The following is a 27,853-nucleotide window of genomic DNA, read 5'->3' as shown; positions in this document are numbered from 1 at the left end:
TTGGTGAGTTCATAGTTTATATAAGGCAATTAATGAACTGCAGAATGCAATCATTGCATTAGGGTATCAATGCCTTCATAGTACATCATAAATTGTTCTTTGTGATGGTTTCAGATTGTCTCCTTATGTTTGATATTTTACATTGTGTTTCCTAATCAGACGATATAAACATTATCTCAAGTAAAAAAAAAACTATGTGAGGAACAAATTTACTTTTAACATTAAGTGCAATAGGAGTTTCCAATAATTTTTTCTCAGACATTTTCATATCAACATGCCAAATTGCACAAACCACGTATAAAAGAGATACATGTTCCCTATAGAAGAAGAAAATATACCTCGGCTCTCTCCTTCTCACTCAAAATATCAAGATTTTAATGTTAAACTTAAAGCTTCATCATCTGAAATTTAACATAAAAACTACTAATATATTGAGATTTCAATAGCCCAGACTGCAAGACAAAAGCTTATCACCCTTGTGTAAACATTTAAAAGCTCAATCCCTTTTTTTCAAAGTCATCTCACTTTGTTGTGCAAGTGCAAAAAACATCATATCAAATTTAAATAGAATTAAATAAAGATTTCAGCACTGGAGCATGTTCCAGATGTACTGTATTTTGAGTTTGCAAATTTATGGTAATTTTTTTAAACCCAACAATGAATACCTGTTTGTCCTGGAATCAAATAATAAATGGAAAGCATAGTACTACACTTAGATGTCTAAGGTCACATAGCACATTAATCTAGAAATCTTCTTCACTGATAATGATGGAAGAAAGCTTTCATGCATTTCTGATAAGGCAGAATGAATTGATAACTCATTGGTTGGGAGAAAGAATACAACAAACAGCAAGGGCAACCGATTCAGAATATTTTCCCTTCAAAACAAGGCGAAATATAATATTCTGCAAAATAAAGAGGGTAGTAGGTGCAAAACTGCAAATGTTATCATTCTGTTCAAAGTACAGTAAAGTTGCATTGCTTGACGTGATAAATACAGTTCCTCCACCTTCTCTTAAATCTTGAGATGACCTGTGTTCCCTCAACATTACCTATTCAAAACTCATTAGAGGTTGACCGATGTACTGGAAAATTCTTTCACAATTTCAATTAAAACTGCCCCATCCCCACGACTCGATTCTGTCTGAAACCCCTCAAGGCCAGATCAAAGTGAATGTCCACCTTTCCAGTGTGTCTACCTCTTGGTAACAGTAGATCTTGTAGATGATCCTAGCTCCATGATGGCAACTGGTTGTTTAAGAGTTCCATGCCCTCTGAGGAATGATGAAACAGACTGCCAGGTTTGTGTCTAGTACTACCTTGGTCTGTTGTGACGCACATTGCTAGCAGAGTATCTGCAGATAATATAAAATAACAAGTTTGGATGAAATTAATACAAAATCATACACAAAATAAATACTAGTCTTTGTTTTATAACTCCACTCATTGGTATTCATCTATTCAAATTCTAGAGGCATTTCATTTAAAAAATTTGCACTACCCATCAGATTACTATAACATACCTGCCCACCGGAATATTCTTTTTTTTTCCAATTTTTTTTTTCTTCAATTAAAAAAAAAAAAAAAAAAAAAAAAAAATTAAAGCCAAAGTAAGCTTGTTTTATCATGTGCCGCAATTTGAATCCGGAATATTCTTTTTTTTTTCAATTTTTTTTTTTTCAATTAAAAAAAAAAAAAAAAAAAAAAAAAAATTAAAGCCAAAGTAAGCTTGTTTCATCATATGCCGCAATTTGAGAGTTCACATACTGCGTGCGTTAAATGGTTGCATGATCGTCCAGTGAATTTGTATTTGCTTTTTGTACAGATTTACCGCGTATTGCCAGTTACACTGACGCTGCATGTGCGAACGCCTGTTATAAATTCCTTATTTTCGAAGGCATACCATGCTAGAAATTCCTAATTCTTATTTTCAAATGTTGGCAGGTATGCTAGAACCTTGAACTGAGGATTGGTTACCCTTCATATCTCTGGCTGAGACTCTAGTGTGATATATAGGGCACCTGAAAGTGAAGTTGGTAGTAAAACACTTACTTCGGTTTTGAACCCAGGACCAACCCATTACAGACAGTACTGTAACCACTGGGTCACTGCCCTTCCCCGATAACTAAATAGATCACTTACCCTTCATATCCCTGACTGCGGCTCTGATGCGGTACGTAGGGCACCTGATAGTGCGCCGTGTACTGCTGTCCGCTGTGTCGACTAGCTCCAGCAGCATTGGAATATTGCATCCTGGCTCCCGTGTTGCTCGGGGATGACTGCACATCATTCTTCCCGTAGCTACGCTGTCTGCGATTAGGAGCTGCTTTGAGAGTAAAAATTGCACAGCTTTATTTACACTCTAAACACAGGATAAACGGGTGACCCTATATTTGCTTCAATAACATTTGCTCTAGAATGTATTTCTTTGATGCCTTGGGATCGCGATAAGTGTAGGGTAGGTATGGTATTGGGTCTACTGTTGAAATTAGGAATTTACTTAGTGATAGAGATTGGTCTTAGATCAATAATAAAAAAATTATGTGTCATAAAATTGATCACTTAGCTGTCTGTATGATAAATTGTCAACTGGACAATATGAGTACACAAATAATCAATAAAAATGTCATACAATACAATGTTTCAATTCTTTACAAAAGTTCACTGATAATTTTACAAAATGCTTCATATAAAAGTAAATAATATCAATAATTTATTGAGCTAAGTTTGGGGGAAATTAAAGTTCTAAATCAAGCTAGGAAAAAAAATTGCCCTCATCCCTTGCAGCAACTACAGGTGTGCTCTGAATAAACATGTAAAACCCTGACAAAATTTATCAAAGCAATCCCAACTCTTTGTACACGTATTTCTTTCCCCATCATTACCTCTATGAGGATCTGATGGCAATGTTGCATCGTCTCCTGCTGTGTACTGGACCTGTGTACTCCAGCCATGGCCGCCCGATGACCCTCCTTGAAGCTGGACGTTGGTGATCTTGACCGGTGCTGGGTGACCCTTGTACGATGAGATGCCAGGGAGAGTGGTTTCAGTTGTCATCATGCTCGATGGCTGTCAAAAATAACCATCACAAGCATTTAAAAAAAATGTTTCATGTAATACCTCAAAAGTATTGTGTTTGCTAATATTCATAGACTGTTTAATAGCTGTACCAACCCTTTGGAAATGGTTTAATAGCCTATTGACCAAGGGGTTAAAACCTATTGAATGTCTTATAATAAAGTAGAGAGAGAGAGAGAGAGAGAGAGAGATCACATGGTGCATTACTTTCTCTCACAGTGCCCACAAGTTCTATTAAAAAGTTGTATCACACATACTTTTTTGAGTTGTGATGATATCAATTTGTTTCCGAGTGTTTCTCTGTACATACACTCAGGCACAGATGTGCCATTCAGAGAGGTTTTCAGGCAATGTTGAGTCTATAACCCAAACATTTCATTATCTACATTTGTATTTGTTTTGATGGCATCTGTATTTAATTGTGAGTCTACATACACCATGTAAGTAATCAAATTGCAATGAAAATAAGACTGCAATTCTTCAATTTTTCAATGACATTCTCACAGGTTAACTCCTCAAATTCACTATCAAATATCACCAACTAGCCTTAAACAGATTACACATTCAAATCAAAGTCCACTTGTCACAGAAAAATATCATCCCAGGATATTAAATAAAAACGTAAAACTTGACAAGCCTTGACAGTACTCCCCAAACTTTCACATGACATAGTGTATGGGACATAAAAAAATTTCAATCATTGACTGCCAGCACATTTGTTTGCTACAATGTATATAGCGGAAGCAATTCAAAACCAAACTTCAAATTCATCAATGATGAATAACATCACCCACAAGTCAACAGACTCACCCTAAAAGGGCTTAAACATACTGCAGTAACCTGAGAAAAGATTCATAATGGAAGTAAAATTGCTAAGAAAATTAAAGAACAGAAGAAAGATGGTTACAAAAGTACACAACAAATTTATCAAGGCTGCCCTAAGTTGACCCAGGAGAGAGGATTGTTTCATAATTGCTGCTCAAAACAAACTACTTTATTTCAACCTACGAAGAAAATTTGATAAAAAATGGATTGGGATGTTTTCATACCATCATACAATTAAATTTCCAGAATTTCTATTTTACAATGTATATGCACATTTTTTGTATTCCTCTCTGGGATTTTTATTGAGTTTAAAAATCATGCACGGAAATTCCCAAATCATTTGCCACTCTGTGCAGAGAGAAAGCAGACCCATTTTGAGATAAAGACCAATGAAATTCAACTGTCACACAACATTTTTTGAATTACCTGTTGTTCCATGAAGTAGAGTTCAGCTTTGGTTCTCTCTTCTTGTGTCACAGGTATACCATCGATACACAGCAGGTTTGGCTGTCGATAGACCAGCATTGGGCGATGCATTAGTCGTCTTGAAACCTGTTCAGATAAGAATGAATAACGGTTTCGTTTACAATACCAATATTGTAACAACAGAATAGCATTATAGATGACACACTGTTTTCTTATGAAGATGTTTTTATAGATAATAAGTACTTTTCTGTAAGTTTTATTCTGCATAAAAGACGACTTAAAAGGCTGTGAAATATAGCTGCATCACTTTACATATATGATGAACACATTGAAGGATAATAAAAGTACAAAATATTTTGTAGTCAAGGAATTCTGATTGAATCTATCTAGTTGATGAACCTAATTATAAACCATTACATTTCTTTGACCGTGAGAACCCTATTTCAAAGAAAACGGTGAAAAATATGTGAGCAAAATATTGATCATATTTCTTACTGGATTACTGATGACAGAAAGTTCAATCAGGTTTGGTAGACGATCCAATTTCTCTAGCTCAGACATGTCCTGTATAATATGAATGAAAACAAAATAACAGATCTATAAATATGAAATGACAGTGAATTTGCATTCCAACTTGTTTACCAATAGATAGTCAATTTCAGCCTTGGTGATGAATGATACAAGACATTTCTTTTATGTTTATTTCTTCTTTTTTAATGAGATCCAGAATTTAAAACCCAGGAGGTACATTTCATCTATTGTCTTGCTTCATAGCTTGGATGTATATTTCATCCTGTAACCTGCTACTAAGGAATGCCAGATTCTGTAATCTGCACTACATGAATGTTATATCCTGTAATCTGCAATACAGGAATGTCATATCTAGGGTGCAGATGTCAATTTCATCCTGTCATGTGACCTTGGCTCAATCTCCTCTGCATAGTATGATGTAGATTTCTTGCTCTAGCTAGCAAAAAAGAGAAATGAATATCTAGGCCAAAGTTCACAGTAGCTAGCTGTGAAGGTTTTAAAAGCAAATTGCATACAGAAAAGGATTTCTCCCTGATACAACAGGATCTGTATAAAGTGTTTTTTTCAAAGATGAGGAAGAAACAATTGAGGATTTAGAATGCAACAATAGAGGAATAAGAAAGAATATAAGAGGAAGCCAGAAAGAAATAAAAACATAAAAGGAGAGGGGGGTTAATGGAGCAGACCAATGTAAGATAAAGAATAATAATTCAATATCAAAATGACAGCTCCATCCTTGTGGGACTACCGCAAACCAACTTACCTGGATCCTGTTGCTTCCCACATAGAGCCTCTGGAGGTTCTCCAAGTAATGGAGATGGGAGAGATCCCGGAGCCTGTTCTCCTCCAAGTGGAGCTCCACAAGGTTCCACTGGTTGATGAAGGAGACCTCTCCTACGCTCTTGATCTTGTTGCGGTCCAGGACCAGCTCCCTGAGGTCCTGGAGCCCGTCCATGCCCTCCACCTTGCTGATATCGTTGCCCTGGAGGAAGAGAGCCTTGAGGGAGGGGAGCCGAGACATCTCCAGCTTGTTCAGGTCACTGATTCCATTATATCTAGTCAAGCGGAAAAGAGAGGAAAAAGAAGAGCAGAAATAGTTAGTCGGTCATATTCATACATAATCTACTGTCCCATAGATGGAGAAAGTATGGAGTATTTGGATGTAAAGAGGATTTACCCTTTTTGTTATCATCTGTGATTACTTTTCAATACTGTTGGATAACATACTAGAACACATTCATATTACAATGTAACTGCTACATGCAGTTTGATAAAATGATCTTTATAATGATTTCCCTACTTTCATTTATTGGTGTGCTGTGACAATTGTTATGTTTAGCATATATATATTTTTGTTAAATCACTCCAATCACGATAATGATAAAGCAACAAACAACAGCCGTGTAGCAACCAGCGACAGAAGGGCATGAACAATTTTGCTCACAGCTATGTGATCGTCGGCACAGCTAGCGGCAGCTTATGAAGCTAGATCTAACTATTCAATCCTAAGCTTGTATTAAAACTTTAGTCAAAACATTTGATTACTGACAGGATATTGTTTCTTGCACATTTCATTATTGGCTGTGCCTATTAAGAACATAACAATACTAAGTCATTGTCATGAACTTTGCAATCGATGACTCAATTGTTCGTTAATTCTGAATTGCAGGAATTTATAGTAAAGTACAGAGTCCAGATTTAATACAGGCCAAGGTTTTTTGAATGCCTTTGTAAAGCTTACCCAAGATGGAGCACTTCTAGGTTGTCCAGGATGGGTGTCAGAGTACCCGGCATGAAGTGATGATCAAGGTGATCTTCCTTGTCAACCTTACTGCCTTTAGATGCCTTGGGTCTCTGGAGGATCGTCTCTACGTGATTGTGATTCAGACACAGCACCTGCAAAAGAAGATGTATTTACTTGCATGATTGATTTATGCCTTGATCGATAGTTGCCTTGTGGAATGAATTACACATAAGAGATAAAAAATTAATCCAGCCTCGTGGAATGAATTACACATGAGAGATGAAAATAAATCCAGTCCTGTTTCGTATTTGTACACTGACGAGGAGAGCACAACAAGATGTAGGAAGAGAAGAAACAGAGAGAGAGAGAGTCTGGGTGGGAAAATAATCATATTCTCAGCATTTTGTATATATCTACATTATTTAAATAACAAAAGCCAATCACACATGAGGGCTATAAGGTGCCACTTATCCAAATATTAACTTGCAATATTGCAATGAATGACAGCAGACACATCTGTACTTTTAATTTACATACTTGAAAATTCGGACAGCTTTTAAAATATGCTTTACCCTGAGATTGACTAGATAGATAAGACCACTGAAAGATGTCAGGTTGTTATGCTCCAAGTTCACACTGAAAGAAAAAACAAAATGGAAAATTGTAAAATTTGCCTTGAAATTTATTTGTATTAACTTGTTATTTCAAAAATCATAGATTAAAAATTTAAAAAAAAGATTCATATGGTATTTGAATTTATGCAAATACAAACATTAACTTTAAGTGGTTTAAAAGGAAAATCCAATGTATCTCTTTCAATTTATTTTGCTACACATCCGCAATCTCTTTGATGCTGTTTCTGGATATAAATGGTGTGGACACTGTACAGATAAAGCATAAAGACTCCATTCTGCATTCTTTGGAAAGAATAAAAGCCCACAAATGGTTGAGCTCTACAAAGAGTTTAATTCTCAAAGGCCAATACCATGCTCTTTAAAAAAAACTACTGTGCTACCACGGCAAAATCAGATTTTACATAAAATTTAGGTACATGTACACGTTAAAATTGTAACAAGAAGCCATGTACTATACATCACTCTCACATTCTTCAGTGATTTGAAAAGTGTCTTTGAAGACCAATGCTACAAGTTTCGCAGCCCTTACCTGCGTAGATTGATGAAGTGCTCTCCGGATCCTAGATCCACTTGTCTGATCCCACTTTGAGGGAAGTCTAGCTCTCTGATCTCATGGAAGTTGGAGTGTCCAAGCTTCTCTGCAACAAAGTCCTGGTTCAGTCGACCTCCAAAGGTGTCCCTAGCTGTACCGCCTTCTGTTGATTCCTGTAAATGACCAGAGAAATATAATATCCATTATTTATTAAATCATCCTTTTTGCTTCACTTGGCAGTGCAACTATTGAATTCGCCAAAGTTAATGAACATGTTGCATCGGTCGATCAGATTGAGCTTGGTTGGAGGCTAGTAAGGAACAACTTACAGCCAGTATAACAATTCAAACCCAATCTGTAAAGGATGTTTACAACTGTCAAAATCTAGTACACAACATAATGGGTACTGATGCACAGGACAAATCTAGTGCAGTTGAATTCGGCAAAGTTAATGAACAAGTTGCAAGAGACCTCTACAAAGAGAAGAAACACATCAACTTGAACTGTCGGGCTCTACACTAACTTTTTTTGAAGGATTCAACTTTCTACAGTCTTTATTCATGAGCCATATGTAAAATCTTCAAAATTTGGGGCATCCGGTCTTAGATTTTGGGCTTAGTATTAAACAGGTTATGACATGCACTTACCACAGCAGAACCATCTAGGGCCTTGAGTGACTTGAGATGATAGACCACGAAGAGACGATAGTTGTCCGATTCCTTAGCCACTGGATTGCCACACATATCCAGGATCACAAAGTTTGGCAAGGGCTGTTTGAATGATAAGAGTAATGGTTATAGCATGACCTTCATATTAAATAGTTAACAAATCATCATCAATAGGGATCTGTCAGTTTATGACAGGTTCAGTGACCCAATCAAAATTCTATATCAAGTGTCTCTCCAAGTTCCTTGGTCTTGAGCCATCCATTTCATACCCTGTTGCTCCACATTCTGTGATTACATCGTCTAGAAAGCTTTTACGAGGTCTTCCCCTCTTCTTCTTTCCATGAATACGGTTAACAAATATACAGTCTGTTTAGATAACATTTGGAGAACAGCAATTTTATTGTTGTTGAAACTCCTCGTTACACATTCCACAATCATAAATACCTGTGAATATCCATTTCTCTGTACACACGACAACTATAATATACACACTGAGGGGTTCCACAACAGCTTGTTAATCAGTGTTTACCAAACTGAAAGTCTTGAAGACCTCACCTTGAGATGAAAGACCTCCCTGATGTTGCGTATGTTGTTATTGCCCACATAGAGCTCCAGCAGGGAGGTGACCTTGTCCAGCCCTGCCAGGGTTGAGATGCGATTGTCCTCTACGGACAGGCACTGTAGATGGACCAGTTTGTCCAGTCCTGCATTCTCCAGGGTACTCAGGTTGTTGGTGCCCAGGTTCAGGGTGTGCAGCTTGCTCAAGTGAGAGATACCTGGACAAAAAATGGCAATGACAAAATGAGAGTCAATAACAATCATAATGCTGCAGATAATTCCCAACAAGACATCTACCTATCTATTAAGGCGTATTAAAGCTAATCATCACTTGGGTAATATATAATGAAATAAAAAAGCTATTGAAATGGATATATGATATTGCTTCATTATATTTGACCAAGTATAGGCATATTTATCCTAAATCTGAAGCATTCATTTTTAGAAGTTTTAGAAATAGAGCTCTGGTAACTTACACATATGACTAAAACCTATTGCAGTTGATAAAGCAGGCTCTGAAAATGTATTATCCTTTCATCCAAAATTCCCATAATGAGATTCTAAAACACCATTAGTAGTTGCATGTAGGAAGATATCTGGAGAGGGGGAATTAGTTCACCAAGTAGTAAAAATGTTTTATATATATGTTACTGTCTACAGTGCATATTTTGTCAAAGTGCATGATCTATCTTCTATTTCAACTCACTTTCCATCATACAATCAATCTTCAACACTTTTTAGCACAACTAATAAGAAGACACCCCTTGTTCTCACCTTCTATCCTGTAGATACAGTTGTCTTCAAGGGAGAGCTCCTCTATCTGTCCACAGTTCTCCAGACCCTCTATCTTGGTCAGGTCATTGTCATTGAAGGACGCCCACCGAAGATTGACCAGCCTCTCCAGATTGGACAACTTGCTGATGTGCTGGCTATCCAAATTCAAGGTAGTTACCTGGAAACCATCATTAAGTTTGTAAAACTATTAGTATAATATCTTGAAAGTTGCAAGAGCATTTCATGTTCAATGTGCAGTCATTGATCTTTCTTGACTATGAGATTTAACTCTACAAAATAAATGAAATATGACCAGAAACAGATGAAATAATTAAGGTAAGAGTGTCCCTTTTTGTTTAAATGAAAGAATTCGAAGACACGCTTTTTTCTTTCCCTCCCTCTCTCCTTTTTTTTGTGAGGGGGGGGGGGGAGGATAGATACATTCAATCATCATCCGTCACAATGATAAAAACTCCTTTCAATGTTTTTCTTGCCACAAGGAACTTTGAACTTTATATTTTATCATTGCCTTTTTTTTTTTTTTTTAATATAAAGACAAGCTTACCTTGTTGTACCACTCACTGTCGCTCTCGCTCTGCCTGTCAGGTTTATTCCTGCTGACATTGGTGAGAAGCTGTGCGCAGGACACCAGACTAAGACTGCGTGGCCTGCATTCATCCGTCCTGGTGTGCGCTAGCAGGGAGACCTGTGATATCCTTGACCCTGCTGCCATACGCAGGGCAGCGGTGGCCTCAGCCTCGGTCACTGCCTGGCCATTGAGGGTTGTCAGGGATTTGAGCCGGCCAATGGTTCTAAGACGTAGACCTTCAGGCTAGGGTTAGGATGTTTTTTGGTGAAGATGGGAGAAAGTGACAATTTAAAAATTTAGACATGGAGCAATCATGCAGTGGTGTAGAGTCATGAATACCACACAGTGTATCAGTGAAAAGCTTTTAAGCAATGTTACACTGTAAATAACATATATTTAGAAAGGGTACATTTAGTGTGGACTCAATTATCACAGATTGTTGCTTATTTATATAAAAATTAGTACTTTGAATAAGCATCAAGGATTATCGTATCACGGAGACTCTGTCACTACATTGTCAGGGTACTATGCTTTATTGTAAGCATGTAATGCATGTATATCATACTTTTGAAAAGCATAATACAAAAAGGACACAAACTTCGAGGTACAAATAAAATAATTTATCTGACCAACAGACAGTAACAATCTTCGGTATTTTCATATACTGTAACATTTAAAAAAGCAGTATTATAAAAACAGTATAAATATTAGACATGGAGTATATACTAACCTTCTGCCAATTGTTGTGCCTGAGATCAAGACACGTGAGATTTGGTGAGTGCTTCCTCAGAATGGACAGATCATCTCTTGTGTTTGTCATCTCATTCCAGCTCAAGTCTAGTGTCTTCAGTTTACCTAAAGCCTGAAAACAAACACATAACAGATAAAAGATGGAACAGTGTTTTTCTTTGGTTCAGGCTCTAAAATGTCTAATAAGCATACAACAGGGATACTGATTGGTGTCACCTTATGAGCCTAAAAAGAGATTCAGACACACTGCAGTCCCATATGTGCTGTACAGTATGAAGCCTGTATAAGGAGGTGTAAGGTTCTGAAATCAAGCTATGGCCTGAAAAAATTGGCATCCCAAATACAGTCAACCTAGTCTATGAATTCCATCAATGAGAAACACAAAAAGTGTCCCATCTAGACAGGTAGCCAAGTTCTAGACAAGTTCTTCAACTCATCTTTTAATTATGGAGGGCAGCAATATGTGTGACCTCTACAGGTCTTTACAGGGAGTTAGACAGTAAGGGAGGTTTGACTATATAATGATATTTCCGAATTGCAATTGTTATTATGATCAACATTTCATGATTATACTTTGAATTCATCAGGATTTTTTTACTTATCACTATCATAGCATGTATCTCACCTTCATCCCATCTAGTGTGTAGATCTTATTGAAGCTTGCGTCCAGATACTCAAGATTTGCCTGCACGGTTTAAAAAGGAGAGCGGAAACAAATGGACATGTCTGTAATATTCAAAGTAAATCAAAGAATTACCATGGGTATATAGTTATAAATATCATTTAAATAATAACAAAATACACTAACTTGTACAGAAAAAAATAAAAGTATGTCACTTTTCATTGTTATTCAACAGCTGTATAGCAGTAGGTTAGTGTATATCGTAGAATGTTTTTACTTTATCCATATCTCTAATATTGATAAAGTAATTCACAACTCTGTTAAAGCCCGTCTGTACTAGTTTGGCCAGGAGGGATTAGACCACCCAGCGTGGTCACTGACAGGTGTTTATCTCATCAACTCAACTCTCAATTAACATAAGAAAAAGAGGATCATGGGGGACCAACAGGCACCGCCTAGGCATTGTTTTCTATTCAGAGGGAGAAAGTAGTTAGAAGTAGTGCAGTGGGGCTTTAAACTTTCTTCAAATACACTGCAAAAACGCAAAAACGCAACTTCCAGAATGTTTCATCTAAAACTGACCATATGAGCAACATCTTCTAATCTGCTGAGTTCATTGAAACTGACGATCAGACGTTGAAGAGCCGTCATGGAGTTGAGATGCTTGAGCTTGGTCAGTCCGTTACCATGGAGATTGAGTACTGTGATGGAGGCCAGAGAGGATGCTTTAGTGGCTTTCAGGAGCAGCTCTTCAGTGAGCATGGAAAGCCTAAAGATAATCCATCACAATTTAAACAGATTAAACGCAAATATCTTTGAATGTCTACATTGATTGGGTTTCTTTACTTGTTAAATATGTATACAGCATGAAAAGATAATCTATCACAATTTAAACAAATCAAACACAAACATATTTAGATATCTCCTTTGATTGAGTTCCTTTACTAAGATTTGCCATGCAAGGCCTTTTCTTACATGCACTTCAGTGCACCCTCTCTGTATCATGACAACAAGAGTTATCACATCAAGGTATTAACGGTGAAATTAATTACATCACAAGTAGATATCATTAAAAAAAAAAAAAAAATAACATAAAAGTTCTATGCTTTGTTTCTCCTGTAATTACATGCAGTCTTTTGGTTTTATTATTACTAACTATTTTTTATCAAAGTGAATCAGTGATCTGAACTATGGTCTGGGTTTAACCACCCTGGCAAATTTTGAGCCTATTCATCAAGTTTTATAAGATGCCAAGTATCTCATATAATCAACTGGCCTATGTAACAAGATTTTTGGTTGGTTAACTGATTTACCTCGGTCTGGGCTGGGAGACAGGTCCCATCAGCAAGATATCATCATCAGCATGTGGGTCTACACTGAAAGCAGCAGGTTTCTTTGCTTGCTTTAAATCCATCACATTCATGAAAGGACTGGGTGATGGAAGCTGCAGCAAGAAAAAACATTATTTTGTAAACATCATACTCGATTTACATACAAAATCTATATTTGTGAATTAGATTTTATTATTTGGAGTGTATATGCCTAGTTGTCCAAGGTGTCACATTCGTAAAATAACTATATATATCATTGTGTTACTTGTTTTCGATTTAAAAACTTTCTAAAACATTTTTTGTTGAAATCCATTGTAAACAGATATTTTATTTTTGTTTATGCGATCAGTGTTTGCTTATCGTTCAACTCTAAAATAATCTAACATTTCAGCTGTTCCTGAGGTGGATATCTTGCCTGTCACATAGCAAAACAATTAAATATCATTATGTTTGCAGTATGTTCTATCATTTGTCAAGCTTGCGATGTTTTGTATGTTATCATCTTGCCTGGAAATAAAATAAATAAATAAATAAACTCTTGAAACAGCATTCACACGTACTCACCCTTGTAACATACTCAAAGTCGATGACATACTCCGGTAGGACGAGCTCGTGGTTGAAGACAAACCATTCACACTGCCTGGAGGAGCATTCACACGCAGATTCTTTCTGTGTACCACCAGTGAAACACTTTGGTCTGAACACTGAATCACAGTTGGGGTAGAACTTCTGGTGGACCCTGAAAAAGTATTACATAGGTGTGTTCACATAATTCCTCCTCCTCCTCATCATCATCATCATCACCATCACTATCATCATTATCATCATCATCACCATTCATTACAATCATCATCATCATCATCCATATTATCATCCATATCATCATCATTATCATCACCATCACCATCATCATTTCCATCATCATCATCATCATCATCATCACCATCATCATCATCATCATCATCATCATCACCATCGTCATCATCATTATCATCCCATCAACAACATCATCATCATCATCATCATCATCATCATCATCATCATCATCATCATCCTCATCACCACCACCACCACCACCACAACCACCACATCATCATCATCATCATCATCATCATCATCATCATCATCATCATCATCATCATCATCATCATCATCATCATCATCATCATCATCACCACCACCACCACCACCACCACCACCACCACCACCACCACCACCACCACCACCACCACCACCATCATCATCAACATCAAATAATCTGGGATTGCTGGATGATACATACCCTGTAGAGATATCCAGGGCAGGTAAGCTTTTCCCCAGGTACACCTTGCATACCACCAGCTGACCATGTCTGAAAGGACAAGGGTCATGGGCCGTGGGGTCAGTCCTAGACTTGGTGGTTAGGTATTGGATGCGAGGCTTCTCGGACAAGCTGAGGCTGTTGGACAACGGCACTGCTCCATCTCGCCCCAGTTGCTGTTAAAAGATAAGTAAGAAAGCAAAATAGAAGACATGTAAAACTGGGAAATTACAAAGTCAGACAAGTTTAATTCAGATTTGAAATTAGATTAGATTAAATATTAGACCCACGTCTCTTCATTCCACTGGTTATCATGATCAGTGCACCTCGGTAATTCACACTTATGTTTACACTGTTCCCTTTGCACTCTCTTCTTGTACAGTTTCACTTCCAATGTCTAACATGGCCTGTCAAAGACCATGCCACTCCCAGAATCAGTCCTATATCAGCAAACTATGCCTGCAATAGGCATCCTACAATTTCGGTCCTACAGTTTCGGTCCTACAATTTTGATACTACAATTTTGGTCCTATGGATTAGGTCCAATGCCAGGATACTCACCCTGTAGGTTTCTTGATCCATAGGACCATCCTCCAGCACCTTCATGGGTTGGTTCTCTCCTCCGGGTAGTTCAGGGTCCCAGACAAAGAACAGGTACTCCTGGAGCTTCTTCACACTTTGGGGCCTGAGTACAGCAAACATACAAGTAAAACACAGAGTTGATACTGAGAAACTGTAATGCTCTATGCAAATCTTACCATACAGTCAACTTCATCACCTTAAACACTTTGTTAAATGGCAAATTTGCTGTGAGAAGATACCTAATGAAAATATCAAAAGGCACAGCAGTCAATTATTCGCTCTATTCTTAGTGCATTTTCCTAATCTGGCATTTCCATTGTTCATCCTCATACATACATTGTTCCAGTTAATGTAATTTCACAATCTAATCCAGTTTTATTTTTAAAAGAGGAAAAAATATCAGGGCCAATTCTGTCAAAAAAATATGTGGTGTAACTGCAAATCTCGCTCAAACCTATCATCACCATATGGAAGCCTTCAAAAATTATAAAAAACGTTTTCTTTGTCAGAAAATAGACACAATGTAATCAATAAGGGTGGTTTGAACTGCCAAGGAGAGACCAAGCACTTCCAGGGGAGTGTTTCACAAAGCCTCTTTTCAATGACAAATGACAACAATCAGTGAAAAATCTGCTGATAACCAATCAGAAGCAAGGTTCTCAGTAGCTTATAACAAAAACTGTCATTTGTCACTGATGACAAGTTTTGTGAAACAGGGCCTAGATAGTGACAAATCTTCTTACCTTGCGAGAGTAGGGGTGTCATCTTCCTCAGAGAATGTAGCAAGACAGGTATCGAACCTGTATCTCAGCATACGGTTGTGTATCCTGGTAATCCTGTGGATCTTCAACCCTGTGATGCCATGGGCTTGGTAGTCGGACGAACAGAAGCGTGACAGGATCAGGTCGTGACACGATGTGAACCTGTAGAAAAAATTTAGATGAGGAATACACTTTATTGGTAATTACGGCTATGATGTGTTTCATTCACTGAGAACTTTAGACATTACCCCGGCTTTAGCTCTAGCAACCGTTACCTGCACAAAGTGCATTTCAAGCAATAATCCTACCCGGTACCTGTCTACTTCGTCTGAGAAGAGTGTGATATAGGTAGATTACTGTCTTAATAAAGGACATTAGTCTTGTGACACAGATTTGAAGTTTAAACCCCACATCTTGTGGTTCACAGTCTAGGTGACTTATCTATCAGACCCGGCCCACTCCTCTACAACCTACGCAGGAATTGCATGACCGATAATAAATCAAAATAGTCGCTTTTTAACAATATTACACCACATAAAATTCACCCTCTGGCAGCAGGCAGACACAACTTTGAAGCGCTCCTGAATATCATTGATTTTGCAAATTACCTAACTACTTCTTTACGTGAATATGTTTGGACATTCACATCATTTAATTCAAATCTATTCATTCACAATGTAAAACATGATATGTACAACATTACACAACTTTATAAAATACTTACCAGATGTCCGATGCAGAACCATCTTCAAATCTAACATTGCCTCCAGTCTCCAGCTCAGTGACCAGTCTCTGGGTGGCTCCAGCGGTCGCATGCTTGACCTTCAAGATGGCTTCAGTATGATACTTCTCCACACTGTGTATGTTCATGGTAAAATTAAAATCAGGCGATTTAAGAATATATATTATGCATTATACACATTGGCATCTCAAAGAGTTTGTCAGTATGAGTTCCAGCCTCATGCCATACAAATACTGTTCCTGACCACATTTAAACCATTTAAATCATTGACAGTTTACCCGTGTGACTGTCTGGCAAATTGAAAGCTATTCCACTATAAAGGAACATCTTTTCTCGAAGAAAGTTGCAAGAAAATATATAAAATAAGGGCAGAGTGACTCAATGGTCTTCAAACCAGGGTAAACAAGTCAAATAAGGCCATATCAATGTGTTGTTGACCTTGGGTGAAGCATTCATCCTTGTCCCTTTGATAGGATGTACAAATGTCACAATAACAAACATACTATCCCTTCATAAGCACTCTGATAAATTGAACACCAATCAAGCATTGGAAAGAGATACATTTTTTTCCCTCAACATTTCACTTACTCTTCAAAGATCAGACAGCATTTCTCGTATCTCTTCTGCATGAGGGCCAGCTTGGCTCTTCTCTTTGTCTCTAGACTACTGCTGTCCTCCTCTATGTCACTCTCTGTTCCGCTCCCTACATCGTCTTCTACCGGTCGACTCACTATCCGTCCACCACTGGCTTTGCTTTCTAGCTCCCGCTCAAACTAGAGGTGAAATCAATCCAAGAAATTGTATGGCCAATCAAAATAAATGAATAAATGAATAAATGAATAAATGATTAAACTATAAAGCAAGAAAACTCACATGCATATAGCTTTAGTGAAATATCTGAAGGTTGTCCAGATTCACAATAGTTTATACCACACATGATTCACATTATAAAAAATCTTGGTGGAAAATGAAATACATCATAACTCAAGTACCCGGTTTATATAAAGGAGTCGGCTCCTGATTTGGCACAAAATTTAAGAGCCTCCATCTTCTTTGTTATACAATTATAGCAGTTGCTATTCAAGTCTATAAAATGAGCCATAAAGAACCTTGAAATGAAGATGTATATACGTAATCCATAGCAGTTTAGTGTCACCTTTTGGTGAAGTTTTGTTTTCATCTTTCGATCAAGAAAGTGTGCATGAGCAGATAGTGCAAATTTCTCTAAAACATTTGAGTCAATGTCTGTTGCAGAACATTATGCCATTCATGGATAAGAGCGATTTACTCACGCATAATCAATAAATTTTGTTTATAGTTTCTCTTTAAGCCTACCTCTTTGATGGCAAAGCTGAGAGCTTTGAGTCTATCCTTCGTTCCCCTGGTCAGAGAGCGTTTCTCCTTGCACAGCTGACGCAAGATGTCCGACATCTTTCTCTTCATGGTCTTCACTCGCATGTTGTAGTACATCTTCTTCTTCATTACTGTGGCCTGTAACAAGGAGGAATATAGAACAAATCAATTATTGTGTACACCACTAAGTTAATAAGAGTAGTTATAATGTTATGTCTCGTTTACCCAGGGCAGCATCATCAGTATTAATACTGTTCTCCCTGAGGGCCCTGAAATTATATCGTTATCCCTGGGTTTAGCCGAGCTACCATGATAAGGCGCTCAAACATTCAAGGAATTTCTTCCTACCGGATAACCATTTGCTACACCTGGGTGGAGAGTGGCAAACGTAGATTAAAATCTTGCCAAACGACATGAGTGACACAGCGTGACTTGAACAGTGAACCATACGATTTACAGTCCAGCGACATATCCACTAGACCAGGCGCGTACGCAGGGGGGGGGTTTGGGGGGTTAAACCCCCCCCTTTGGAAATTTTTTGTGTGTAAACCCCCCTAAAAAAAACCTAAAACCCCCCCTTTTGGATTTTTTTTTTTTTTTTTTTTTTTTTTTAAATTATTAAAAAAAAAATTAAAAAAAAAAAAATTATTCCCATGGCCGACCTAAAAAACGTGACCTTACCCCCCCCCCAACGGAGCAAAATGTCAAATTTCCAAATTTCGAGACCAAAAAAAAAAAAAAAAAAGTGTCCTCTTACCCCCCCCCCCCCCCCCCCCCCCCCCCCCCGCTTATTCAGCGGTCGGCTGAGTCGTTGCGATTTTTTTGGGACCAAAAAACCCCCCCCCCCCCCCCCCCCCCCCCCCGCTTATTCAGCGGCTGGCTGAGTCGTTGCGAAATTTTCGGACCGATTTATAAATGTTAAAACCCCCCCCTTGAAAAAATCCTGCGTACGCGCCTGCACTAGACCATGTAACCTCTATAGTATCATATGAAGGGGTTATTCATGTCAACCTTACGCCTCAGTCACAAATGCCATTACGAACTGCTACGAACGCCGTACGAACGATTTTCAGACAATGAAAATTCGGGAAGACAATGGGAAAACGGAGATTCGTACATAATTATCGTTCGTACGAACCTTTGTGACCGTTGCATTAACCAAACAACAACAACAACAAAAATAATAATAATAAGTGTAATGAACTATATATTGCTGTTCAGTTTATTCTTACCTCTACAAATTGAGAACAACAAAAACAACAAAAAACAACAACAACAACAACAAAATTTCACATTCTATTTAAAAAGGAACTTGAAAAGAGAAATGAGATTCACCTAGTCAGAGTAAATGGCATCCTTTACAATGGCAGGTGTGTGTAATCGCTAGGTAGGTTGGTTTGGCATAGCAGCTAGGGCATTGTGTGCCATGCACTCTATTGTTATGTCATGGTTGAGTGGTTCTTGCTAGGTTGGGGAACTATCAGGCAAGCTGGGGCAGCTAGTATGCTACATGCTAGGACAGCAGTTTGTTATTTGCTTACATTTATTTGGGCTGTATGGTGCTGCAGGGTTTTGCTGTCAGTGTGATAAACAGAGGATAATATCAAAAATGCGAGGGTAGGCAACCAGCCATTTTATTGTGGTCGGATTTTTCCAAAAAGGCTGTAAGTGTTATTTTGCTTATATCTAAGCTACTTCTTTGTCAATTTGTATGTCAAACGAATGTCTTGTTTTGAGAAATTAAATTACCTTTTTTTTCCCTTCTAATAACATGGATTAACATTGATAGAGAATAAGCTTTCAGTTATCTAGCAATAGAGAAGAATTGAAGATTGTTTCTATTTAGCAGAGACATTCAAAAAAATTGTAAATGTCGGTTGGACAGTTTGCTTGTGAATAATTTACCAAGTTGAGGTGGCCTTGTTTTGGAAATGAATTGAATTCTATTCTGCGAGTCTTAATCATAGACTTTGTATCAGTTTTGAAGAACTGTCATTTTCTATGGGTGATTTTAATTAGATGCTTATTACTCAAAGCCATGGATGATTGTGGAATATAGGAAACCAAAACCTTCATACTAAGTTACTTTTATTGTAAAGTTTAAAAGATTTGAATAAAATCAGTGAAAATTTGAACAAAATCGGGCAAGGAATAAGAAATTTAAAGCATTTTGAAATGACTAGTCACTAGAGGGCGGTATTCAATTTGATGACATCATCTGTAAACAACTCTCCATGCCTTTTGTACATAAAATTTCACAATTTTTTTGTTTTCTTCGTATTTATTTGTGTTCTTAATCCGACTTCATAACATGTGAAGTAGAATATCATTTTGCATTCTATATCTTGCTTTCAGGGGAGTACAATATCTCAATCACAAGAAAGAAGGAAAAATATGAAATTTGATGTACAAAAGGCATGGAGAGTTGTCCACAGATGATGTCATCAAATTGAATACTGCCCTCTAGTGACTAGTCATTTCAAAACGCTCTTACTTCCTTATTCCTTGCCTGATTTTGTTCAAATTTTCACTGATATTTTTCAAATATCTTAAACTTTACAATAAAAGTAACTTAGTATGAAGGTTTTGGTTTCCTTTAATGTGATGGCTCTATATTTATCACAAAATATTGATTATTGATCACATGTGTATTTTTTAAATAGATGCATTGTAATCAAGGTTATTTATAGTCATTAACGAATACGACATCATCCTTTTGGGGAAATAATTGTATTTTAGATGGCGGATTACTTGGAACACTACAGTGAAGTAACTTTTCTATGCTATTACACTAATTATTGTTATCCTGATTATTGAACCAATACTGTTATATTCTCATTTCATTTGAAAGATTCTTCTTCCGAGACAGGGATATTGTCTTTTTAAATAGATTTGTGTACCTTTAAATAACTTGGTTTTCGAGTATTGATTGTTTTTGTTATACGGGTGTTGGTCAAACAACCTAAACTAGTATAGCATCCAAAGTAATCTGGACATTTCCAGTTGTGACATATCTTCACACACATTAAAAAATTAAACACATGTACAACACAGTTTTTGTCTTTTGGTTGTCTTATACTATTTACATCATCAACAACAACAAAAGTAGCCATCAATCAATGAATATGAAAATTTAAACTGTTGTACATATGACATGAATTGTCTAAAGCGAGAGATTGGTGATCAATTTTACGTATCAAATCCAAGACAGGAGCATGACCATACCTCTGCCATTTCCCTGAGGCTCTTGTTGCAGACAGCGTAGGTGTCCAGTCTCTCCAGCCAGGGTAGGTGATAGAGCACATGGGTGGAGTAGTTACACAGGTAACACACAGGGTTGGGTGCGTACAGGGGGTCCTTCAGACCAAGAATCTTTAACCGTGGTAACCTCACTAGATGGGTGATGTCCTATAGCACAATATACATTCAATTGTTTTAACATAGGTGGAGTAGTTACACAGGTAACACACAGGGTTGGGTGCGTACAGGGGGTCCTTCAGACCAAGAATCTTTAACCGTGGTAACCTCACTAGATGGGTGATGTCCTATAGCACAATATACATTCAATTGTTTTAACATGGGTGGAGTAGTTACACAGGTAACACACAGGGTTGGGTGCGTACAGGGGGTCCTTCAGACCAAGAATCTTTAACCGTGGTAACCTCACTAGATGGGTGATGTCCTATAACACAATATACATTAATTTGTTTTTAACATGGTGAGTTTGATTATCGTTTCCCAGGGCCTGCCAGTAACTTCAAATTTGGTTAAAATTTAGCAACATAATTTCACTTCTTTAAAGGGAAAGGGGGGGGGGGGTGACCTAAGAGGTGGTGGTTGACTTTCATGTTGATTAAGAATGCATTTAATCTAATAATATCTCCTTCTAGACATGAACGCAAACATGCGAATCAAAATATTTTTGGTGATTGGTATACTTTAATAATAATAATAATAATAATAATCTTTTGAAGTCCACTCCAAATTGTTATTAAGTTAAACCGAAAATGGAAATTCTTTTTGCCCAATTGATCGTGAGCCCGGCATTCCACTGAGCAGCGCCAGATCAATGTTGCTCTATCCCTCATTGTTGAACGCCAAACAAGGTAGCAGCAACTCCCCTATTTTAATGTCTTTTGGTATGACACGGCCGGGGTTCAAACCCACGACCTCCCGGTTGTGAGGTGGACGCTCTAGTGACTGAGCCAACACACCGGCCATCATTTAGAAAACAAAGAATGTTATACTGTGAACATGTATATATATAATGCATCTGAATTTAAATTAAATTTACAAAATAACTCTTTTTTTTGTCATACCTTAAAGGAGCAGATGTTATTTCCTGAAAGGTTGAGATTCTCAAGCTTGCCATGATTATCTATAGAATGACCTATTAAGATAACAGATGAAAGAGGGGAAAGGGAAAGCATGAAACATGAAGCAAACAAGCAATGGGTTAGAAATTCATGATTATAATACAAAAGATACTCCTTAAAAGAGAATAGATAACTACAAACATTCTGAGATTTACAGTAATATCAGGGATGCCAACCTTTCAGAGCACAAATCCGTAATCATAAGGCTAAAAATCCGTAATTTGGAGACAAAATCCGTAATTTTCTGCACGACGCAAATTTTTCTGCACGCTGGCAAGCGCAGCTCCCGCAGGCAAGTGCGATAGCACAACAAGTTAAATAAAAGTAACATACCTGTTCATTAGTTGGTGTTACACGATGCATTTCCATTTCTTACTGTATTGTTCTTTAAAAGTCTGTAACTTCTTGCCACGCTTCTTAGTTGTGGAAGACATGATGATTGATATCTAAATCCAACCAACATGAGTTCAGATTGTCGACGAAAATCGACGAACGCTGTGACAGCCTGTGAGAAATCCGACAGTGTACACGGCGCTAGCGTAGCGAGGCCTGGCGCTGGGCGGGCGGTAGCGGCGCAGCCAAGAGAGGTATTTCACCCGGCCCCCGCTCGCGAAGCACATGTTGTATGCACATGTATGCACTGAAAGGGGTGTGCTAGATAACAAATTGTCCAATCGGAAGCCCTGTGGGATTTCTATGCATGGATTCAAGGATGGCTGCGCTGCAATAGTCAAAAGTACGTGCTAAACCTTAAACGTGCTAAACCTTAAAGTGCTAATTTTGAAAATCGGAAAAATCAGCAAAATCCGGAATTTATGGTATGAAAATCGTACCGCCCGTAATCGGCCGATTTCCCGTAGAAATTACGGGAAATCCGTACTAGTTGGCATCTCTGTAATATTGAATCTTAACATGATCTGTAAATAAGTTGCGTGTCACAATACATAAAATCATTACTGGGTACTTTGGGAAATAATCATTAGCATGTTTGGAAACTTAAAATTAAAAACAATTATGAGTCTCAACCTCTTACAGCCCAATGCATCACTGTTGGCATACTTTGAGAAAGATGAACTAATACCTTCTTCGTCATATGTACAAGTCACTGAGGTCATGCAGACAACTGTCTTGCCAGGGACTACCAAGATGTGCAACTCAATAGAAAATTACTCTATCCAGCCAACTTACCAATCTTTTCAATCTTGTTATCAGCCAGATTCAGTTCTGAGAGAGCAGACAGACCATTTAATCCCTGAAATTAAGATATGAGCAACATATTACTTTCCTATGTGTCAAACATATATATCACAGTACTATGTAGGCCTGTATGCTACCAACTTTTCATGTTTTTAAAGGTAAATGTAAAGGAATTTGTAACTGGTAGTATTTATTCCAACAAATGCACTGTGCAATATGACAAACAATCGCTAAAAAGCTAAAAATCAGTCATTACATTTTTCTCATCAAGACAGATCATAAGACGTGTACTCAGGACAATGATAATAAACTTCACTGATTGTCATTATCTTCATTATTGAATTTTACATAAAAGTAATCAAAACTACAATAACAAACAATATATGATTAGCTCTAATTTGTCTCTTACCTCAATATTTGCTATGTTGTTATGATTGAGCCAGAGGACTTGTAGGTGTTTGAGATGTGAGAGGTTCTCGATGCGCTCCAGTTGATTCGAGTAGAGATACAATTTCTTCAGCCTTAGACATCCTTTCAAGTCACCAATTTTCTGTTTAACAATAGCACAAATAAATAGAAAAGTTTCATTGTCAACAATTAGATATACCCATATCATTTCATTTCTCAAAGAGCAAATAAAGCCAGAATTCATTCAGCAATTCTATTTCTATCCACTTTTAATGTTTATCCATGCTTTTGAGACTTGTAAATCTTAAAATTTGAATTAGCTTTCCAGTGTTTAACACACCAAGGCTATTAAATCTGGATATTAACTTTGGGGGAAGAAAAAAATTGTGGATCACATCTGACATTTACAATGTCTTTTTTCTTATCCTGAATTGTTAATTATTGTAAAGATTATTTAATGTTGAATGTATCTATTGTGCAATGGAAGATCTACGGTAGTCAATATGACATTATAAGGTACAGGTGCAGCTCTATAGCCTTGGTCACTGAAGTTTAGGAAATATTGTTTAAATGGAAATCATTCCAAAGTCTGCTGAAAACAGGTTTTGTGAAGGGTTTTTGTTGTTTGTTGTTTTTATTTCCGAAATCAGATAAAAAATATTATAAAAAGAAAAATATACAAAATGAAACATTGATTCTTGTACATAGATAACAATCGGAGGAAAGCCCAATTCAGCAATGCTTATAGAACTTTACTGTTCTTCCTTAGGGGTCCTTATGAGGAGTAAGCATATGGAGTGATTTAATACTGCATGGGCATTGACAGGTACTTACAGTGAGCTTGCACTCTGACACCCAGAGTTCTTCCAGCTTGGAGGAGTACTGCAGGCCATCCACCTGGCTGATTTCCTGCCCCATGATGATGAGGGTGGTCACGTTCGGGAAGAACTTGAGACCCAACATTCGAGGGTAGCCAGAGAAAAAGATCTCCAGGAGGTCCACCTGGTCTCCGCCACCATTCCCTAGCTTACTATACTTAATTCCATTCGCAACACACTGCAGCAATGGGGAGAAAGACGCAGAGGAGTAAAAACATTATTTTCACATTCAGAACTTTAATTTATGATATCAAGCTGATAAATCCAGAGATTTTTTGACATGCGGAGTGCACCTTTAAAAGTAATAAAAGACTACCTGCTTACATAACTGACTACCTAACAGATTTACCTCGGTGATTAAGAAAGTCAAGAATCAAATCAAATGGCAATTGTAGATATCATTTGATTTGATAGTGCTAATTCATCAATCTTTGAATAGGAAAGAAAATTTAAATTTAACCAAAAAATATAAGTTGATGAAAACATATTAGCAGCATGAATATAGACAAATTTGAAATATCCATAACATTAATACTTATTACAAATTTGGGATTGAAAACAAAATCTGAACAACTTTGGTCAGTGTTTAAAGTATCATCCAAGTTATTTATAACCAATGTATTTTCTAAATTTTGACTTACATCTTAGCAAAATACATTTTAAAAGCTACTTTTGAGGATATACATGTACTTTAAAACACTCTTAGATACTCATGACCTACAGTATTGCTTGGAATAAAGTTGACAGTCTCACACTGTGTCACGCGTGACTGCATGCATTATCCCATAAACCTTGGTGTGACTTGGTGGTAATGTGTCTACTTTATTTCAAGCAATACTGTAAGTATGATACACATAAAAAAGTAACAAACAGCACTTTTATTCAACTTTCAATATACTTAATTAAGAAGAAGAGCTATTTCATGAATGGAGATTTACACCTACCAATTCTTTGAGTATATCATCATCCCCTTTGTTACTAAGAAGCTGCTCCATCTTGGTAACAGCCGCTAGGCCCAGGGCTGCACTTTGGTTCTCAGAATCGGACATGACTCAGTCTTGCTTCTTGTTGTAGTTCATAATTTATTGTATTATCTACATGCACCTCTGAGATACAGACTGGATCTCTGTAAATAGAGAAAATGTAATTGATTTTTTTTTTTTTTAACTTCTACAATGAGATAAGCTTGACTTCTGGTAAAAAAAGAAAAACAAGAAAATGAATTCTCACAGAATCAAACGAAACTTACACTGAATGTTCAAGATTACAAATAAATGTCATTTTCTAAACAATTTTGGTAGAAAATGTATACTAGCTGAGTAATGAGCAAAGCAAGATAAGGATATCAAGGTAAGTCGGGGCCTGACACTATGTGTAGTCCCATATACATCTTTCTGTGTACAGTGCTTGTTACTTTACCAAGACTGGGCCAAATTAATTATGATTTTGATGACTCCAGAACCTTGCAGTACACACTAATACTTACATGCTAGACAGACCTACATGATCAACTTTTTCTGATCCATTCCACATCTTTTCTTTTACAATGCAATTGCACGAAGAGAACTCAAACTTTATCTTTAATGTTGTATAAACTGCCCCCGTGTATGAACCGCACACCTCTTTTTCATCCGCCAGAAGAAAAGAAAAAAAAACTTTATTAAAATAGTTGATGGATCCCAGCTTTTAGGACAAAAGAAATGAATGAAGAAAATGAATGCCAATATCACTGGCATTTAAAGAGAGACAGATCACGGGAGATAGAAAAGCAAAAATAATTGAATATCGCTGATGTCACCACTTTTAATGACAAAAAGTAAGCCAACGGAAAGGAAGAAATGAATGCCAATATATCACCATGTGTTGAGAAAAAATACGAGACAGATCGAGAGATCACAGCTACCCGTTTTCATTGGGTAAATAAATATAGGAACATAATGAAATATTAATGGTATATCTTGACCACATTATACAAAAGATTAGGCCTAGAGCCTAAGGCTAGATCCAAGTGAAAGTCAAAGACAAAACAAACAAAAAACAAAAAATGATTACGAAAAATAAAGATCATCTTTAAACGTTGTGATAGACTAGAATCTACTGATAGTGTATCTCAAAGTCAAATAACAGGTTGAAGAAATGAAGTATTAATAATAATATCAACATATCATTTTGTACATTCCAATTGGCATCGACTAATAATATTGACATTGACAAACTTCTCCCTAATCAATAACTACACAATGCACAATCCACCATCGTATCCTAGCGCAATGTGGGCCCACTGGACGCCAGCCCCACCGGCCTAAAGAAACGCACGGTAGGCCTACTGATGGATTAAAATGAGGGCTGCAGCTAACTGCATCTTACTTGACCTGTTCAGAAGTAATTTATTCACTGTATGAGAATAAATAATGTACTGTTTGAGAAACAAGGTAAATTTGATTAGCAAGATGAAAGACTAACACACGTCATAATAATCAATCTATCAAATGCTTAGAAGTAAGATTAAAGTGGGGTTCTCACCTCTTGGCCTAGTTCTACCAGCGGACATATGTGATCCATAATACTTAGTGGATGGCGTCGCTGATTGGCTCATAGAGTCACGTGGCCACCAGTTACCTAGCAGAGTGAAGCTTTCCGCCCTGCACCTGATCGAATCTCTTTGCTGCACCCCGGAAATACCTCCATCCATCCTCTATCCTCAGACAAGGAACGCGGAAACAATAGTTGTCAATGTTATTATATAAATGGGAAGAATTGAAAAGTATAGATAAACATAAGCAGTAGTTGATGTCGGGTTTTCTGACCCCAACAAATATTGATGGCAAAATTTCACTTAAATAATGTATCAAAATGTGAAGGATGTCATTTAAAACACACTTATGCAAGGATTTTCAAAACAACGGTTTGAGGTCGAGTATTGATTTTGAAGAAAGAATACAAAATTTAGGTTTTCTGCGTACAACAGAAAACCCAAATTATGTATATATCAATTTTGTCTTCAAACGACTTTTTTTTTTGGGGGGGGGGGGGAGTCTTTGCAGAATTGTGTCTTAAATGACATACTCTTTCACATCTTGCCATCAATTTTTTGAAGAAACGGGGCAACCCAACTTTTTAGAGAGACTTTAAAATTCAAAAGTACATATTAAACAAAATCAAGGTTACAAAATTGAGGTTAACATCATACAAA

General features: G+C 37.1%; 1 protein-coding gene across 2 annotated transcripts; it reads right to left on the bottom strand.

The window, feature by feature from the left end:
• Positions 1–1,247: 1,247 nt before the first annotated feature.
• Positions 1,248–27,294, bottom strand: LOC578913 (leucine-rich repeat-containing protein 9). 2 transcript variants are annotated; one of them, XM_011675203.2, is made up of 31 exons: positions 27,184–27,294; positions 25,605–25,786; positions 24,617–24,838; positions 23,784–23,924; positions 23,366–23,429; positions 22,121–22,191; positions 21,027–21,209; positions 17,784–17,939; positions 17,037–17,221; positions 16,431–16,562; positions 15,689–15,868; positions 14,925–15,048; positions 14,346–14,539; positions 13,628–13,802; positions 13,046–13,176; positions 12,315–12,501; positions 11,736–11,795; positions 11,091–11,222; positions 10,337–10,603; positions 9,772–9,949; positions 8,995–9,215; positions 8,419–8,541; positions 7,769–7,944; positions 7,177–7,240; positions 6,602–6,756; positions 5,624–5,915; positions 4,825–4,893; positions 4,330–4,455; positions 2,886–3,069; positions 2,143–2,326; positions 1,248–1,355 (listed from the first exon to the last, which is right to left on the bottom strand). In XM_011675203.2, the coding sequence occupies exons 2-31, from the start codon at positions 25,707–25,709 to the stop codon at positions 1,316–1,318; spliced, it is 4,521 nt and encodes a 1,506-aa protein (XP_011673505.2). In that variant the 5' UTR covers positions 25,710–25,786; positions 27,184–27,294; the 3' UTR covers positions 1,248–1,315. The 2 variants fall into 2 exon arrangements, with proteins under 2 accessions (XP_011673505.2, XP_011673504.2); XM_011675202.2 differs by lacking the exons at positions 22,121–22,191; positions 23,366–23,429; positions 23,784–23,924; ... (1 more) ...; positions 25,605–25,786; positions 27,184–27,294 and having other exon boundaries at positions 2,143–2,323; positions 21,027–21,230.
• Between the last annotated feature and the right edge of the window lie 559 nt (positions 27,295–27,853).

The sequence above is a fragment of the Strongylocentrotus purpuratus genome, unplaced genomic scaffold (assembly GCF_000002235.5).
Source record: "Strongylocentrotus purpuratus isolate Spur 01 unplaced genomic scaffold, Spur_5.0 spur5_scaffold_5, whole genome shotgun sequence".
Taxonomy (NCBI): domain Eukaryota; kingdom Metazoa; phylum Echinodermata; class Echinoidea; order Camarodonta; family Strongylocentrotidae; genus Strongylocentrotus; species Strongylocentrotus purpuratus.
The sequence above is the reverse complement of the archived record's forward strand: the minus strand, read 5'-3'. Positions and strand labels throughout refer to the sequence as shown.

Coding starts and splice junctions, on each gene's coding strand:
- LOC578913 (XM_011675203.2), bottom strand. CDS start 25,709: ATGTCCGATTCTGAGAACCAAAGTGCAGCCCTGGGCCTAGCGGCTGTT. Junction 21,210..22,120: donor ATAACATCTGCTCCTTTAAG/GTATGACAAAAA, acceptor ATTGTGCTATAG/GACATCACCCATCTAGTGAG. Junction 17,222..17,783: donor TCAGCTTTGCCATCAAAGAG/GTAGGCTTAAAG, acceptor TTTCACCTCTAG/TTTGAGCGGGAGCTAGAAAG.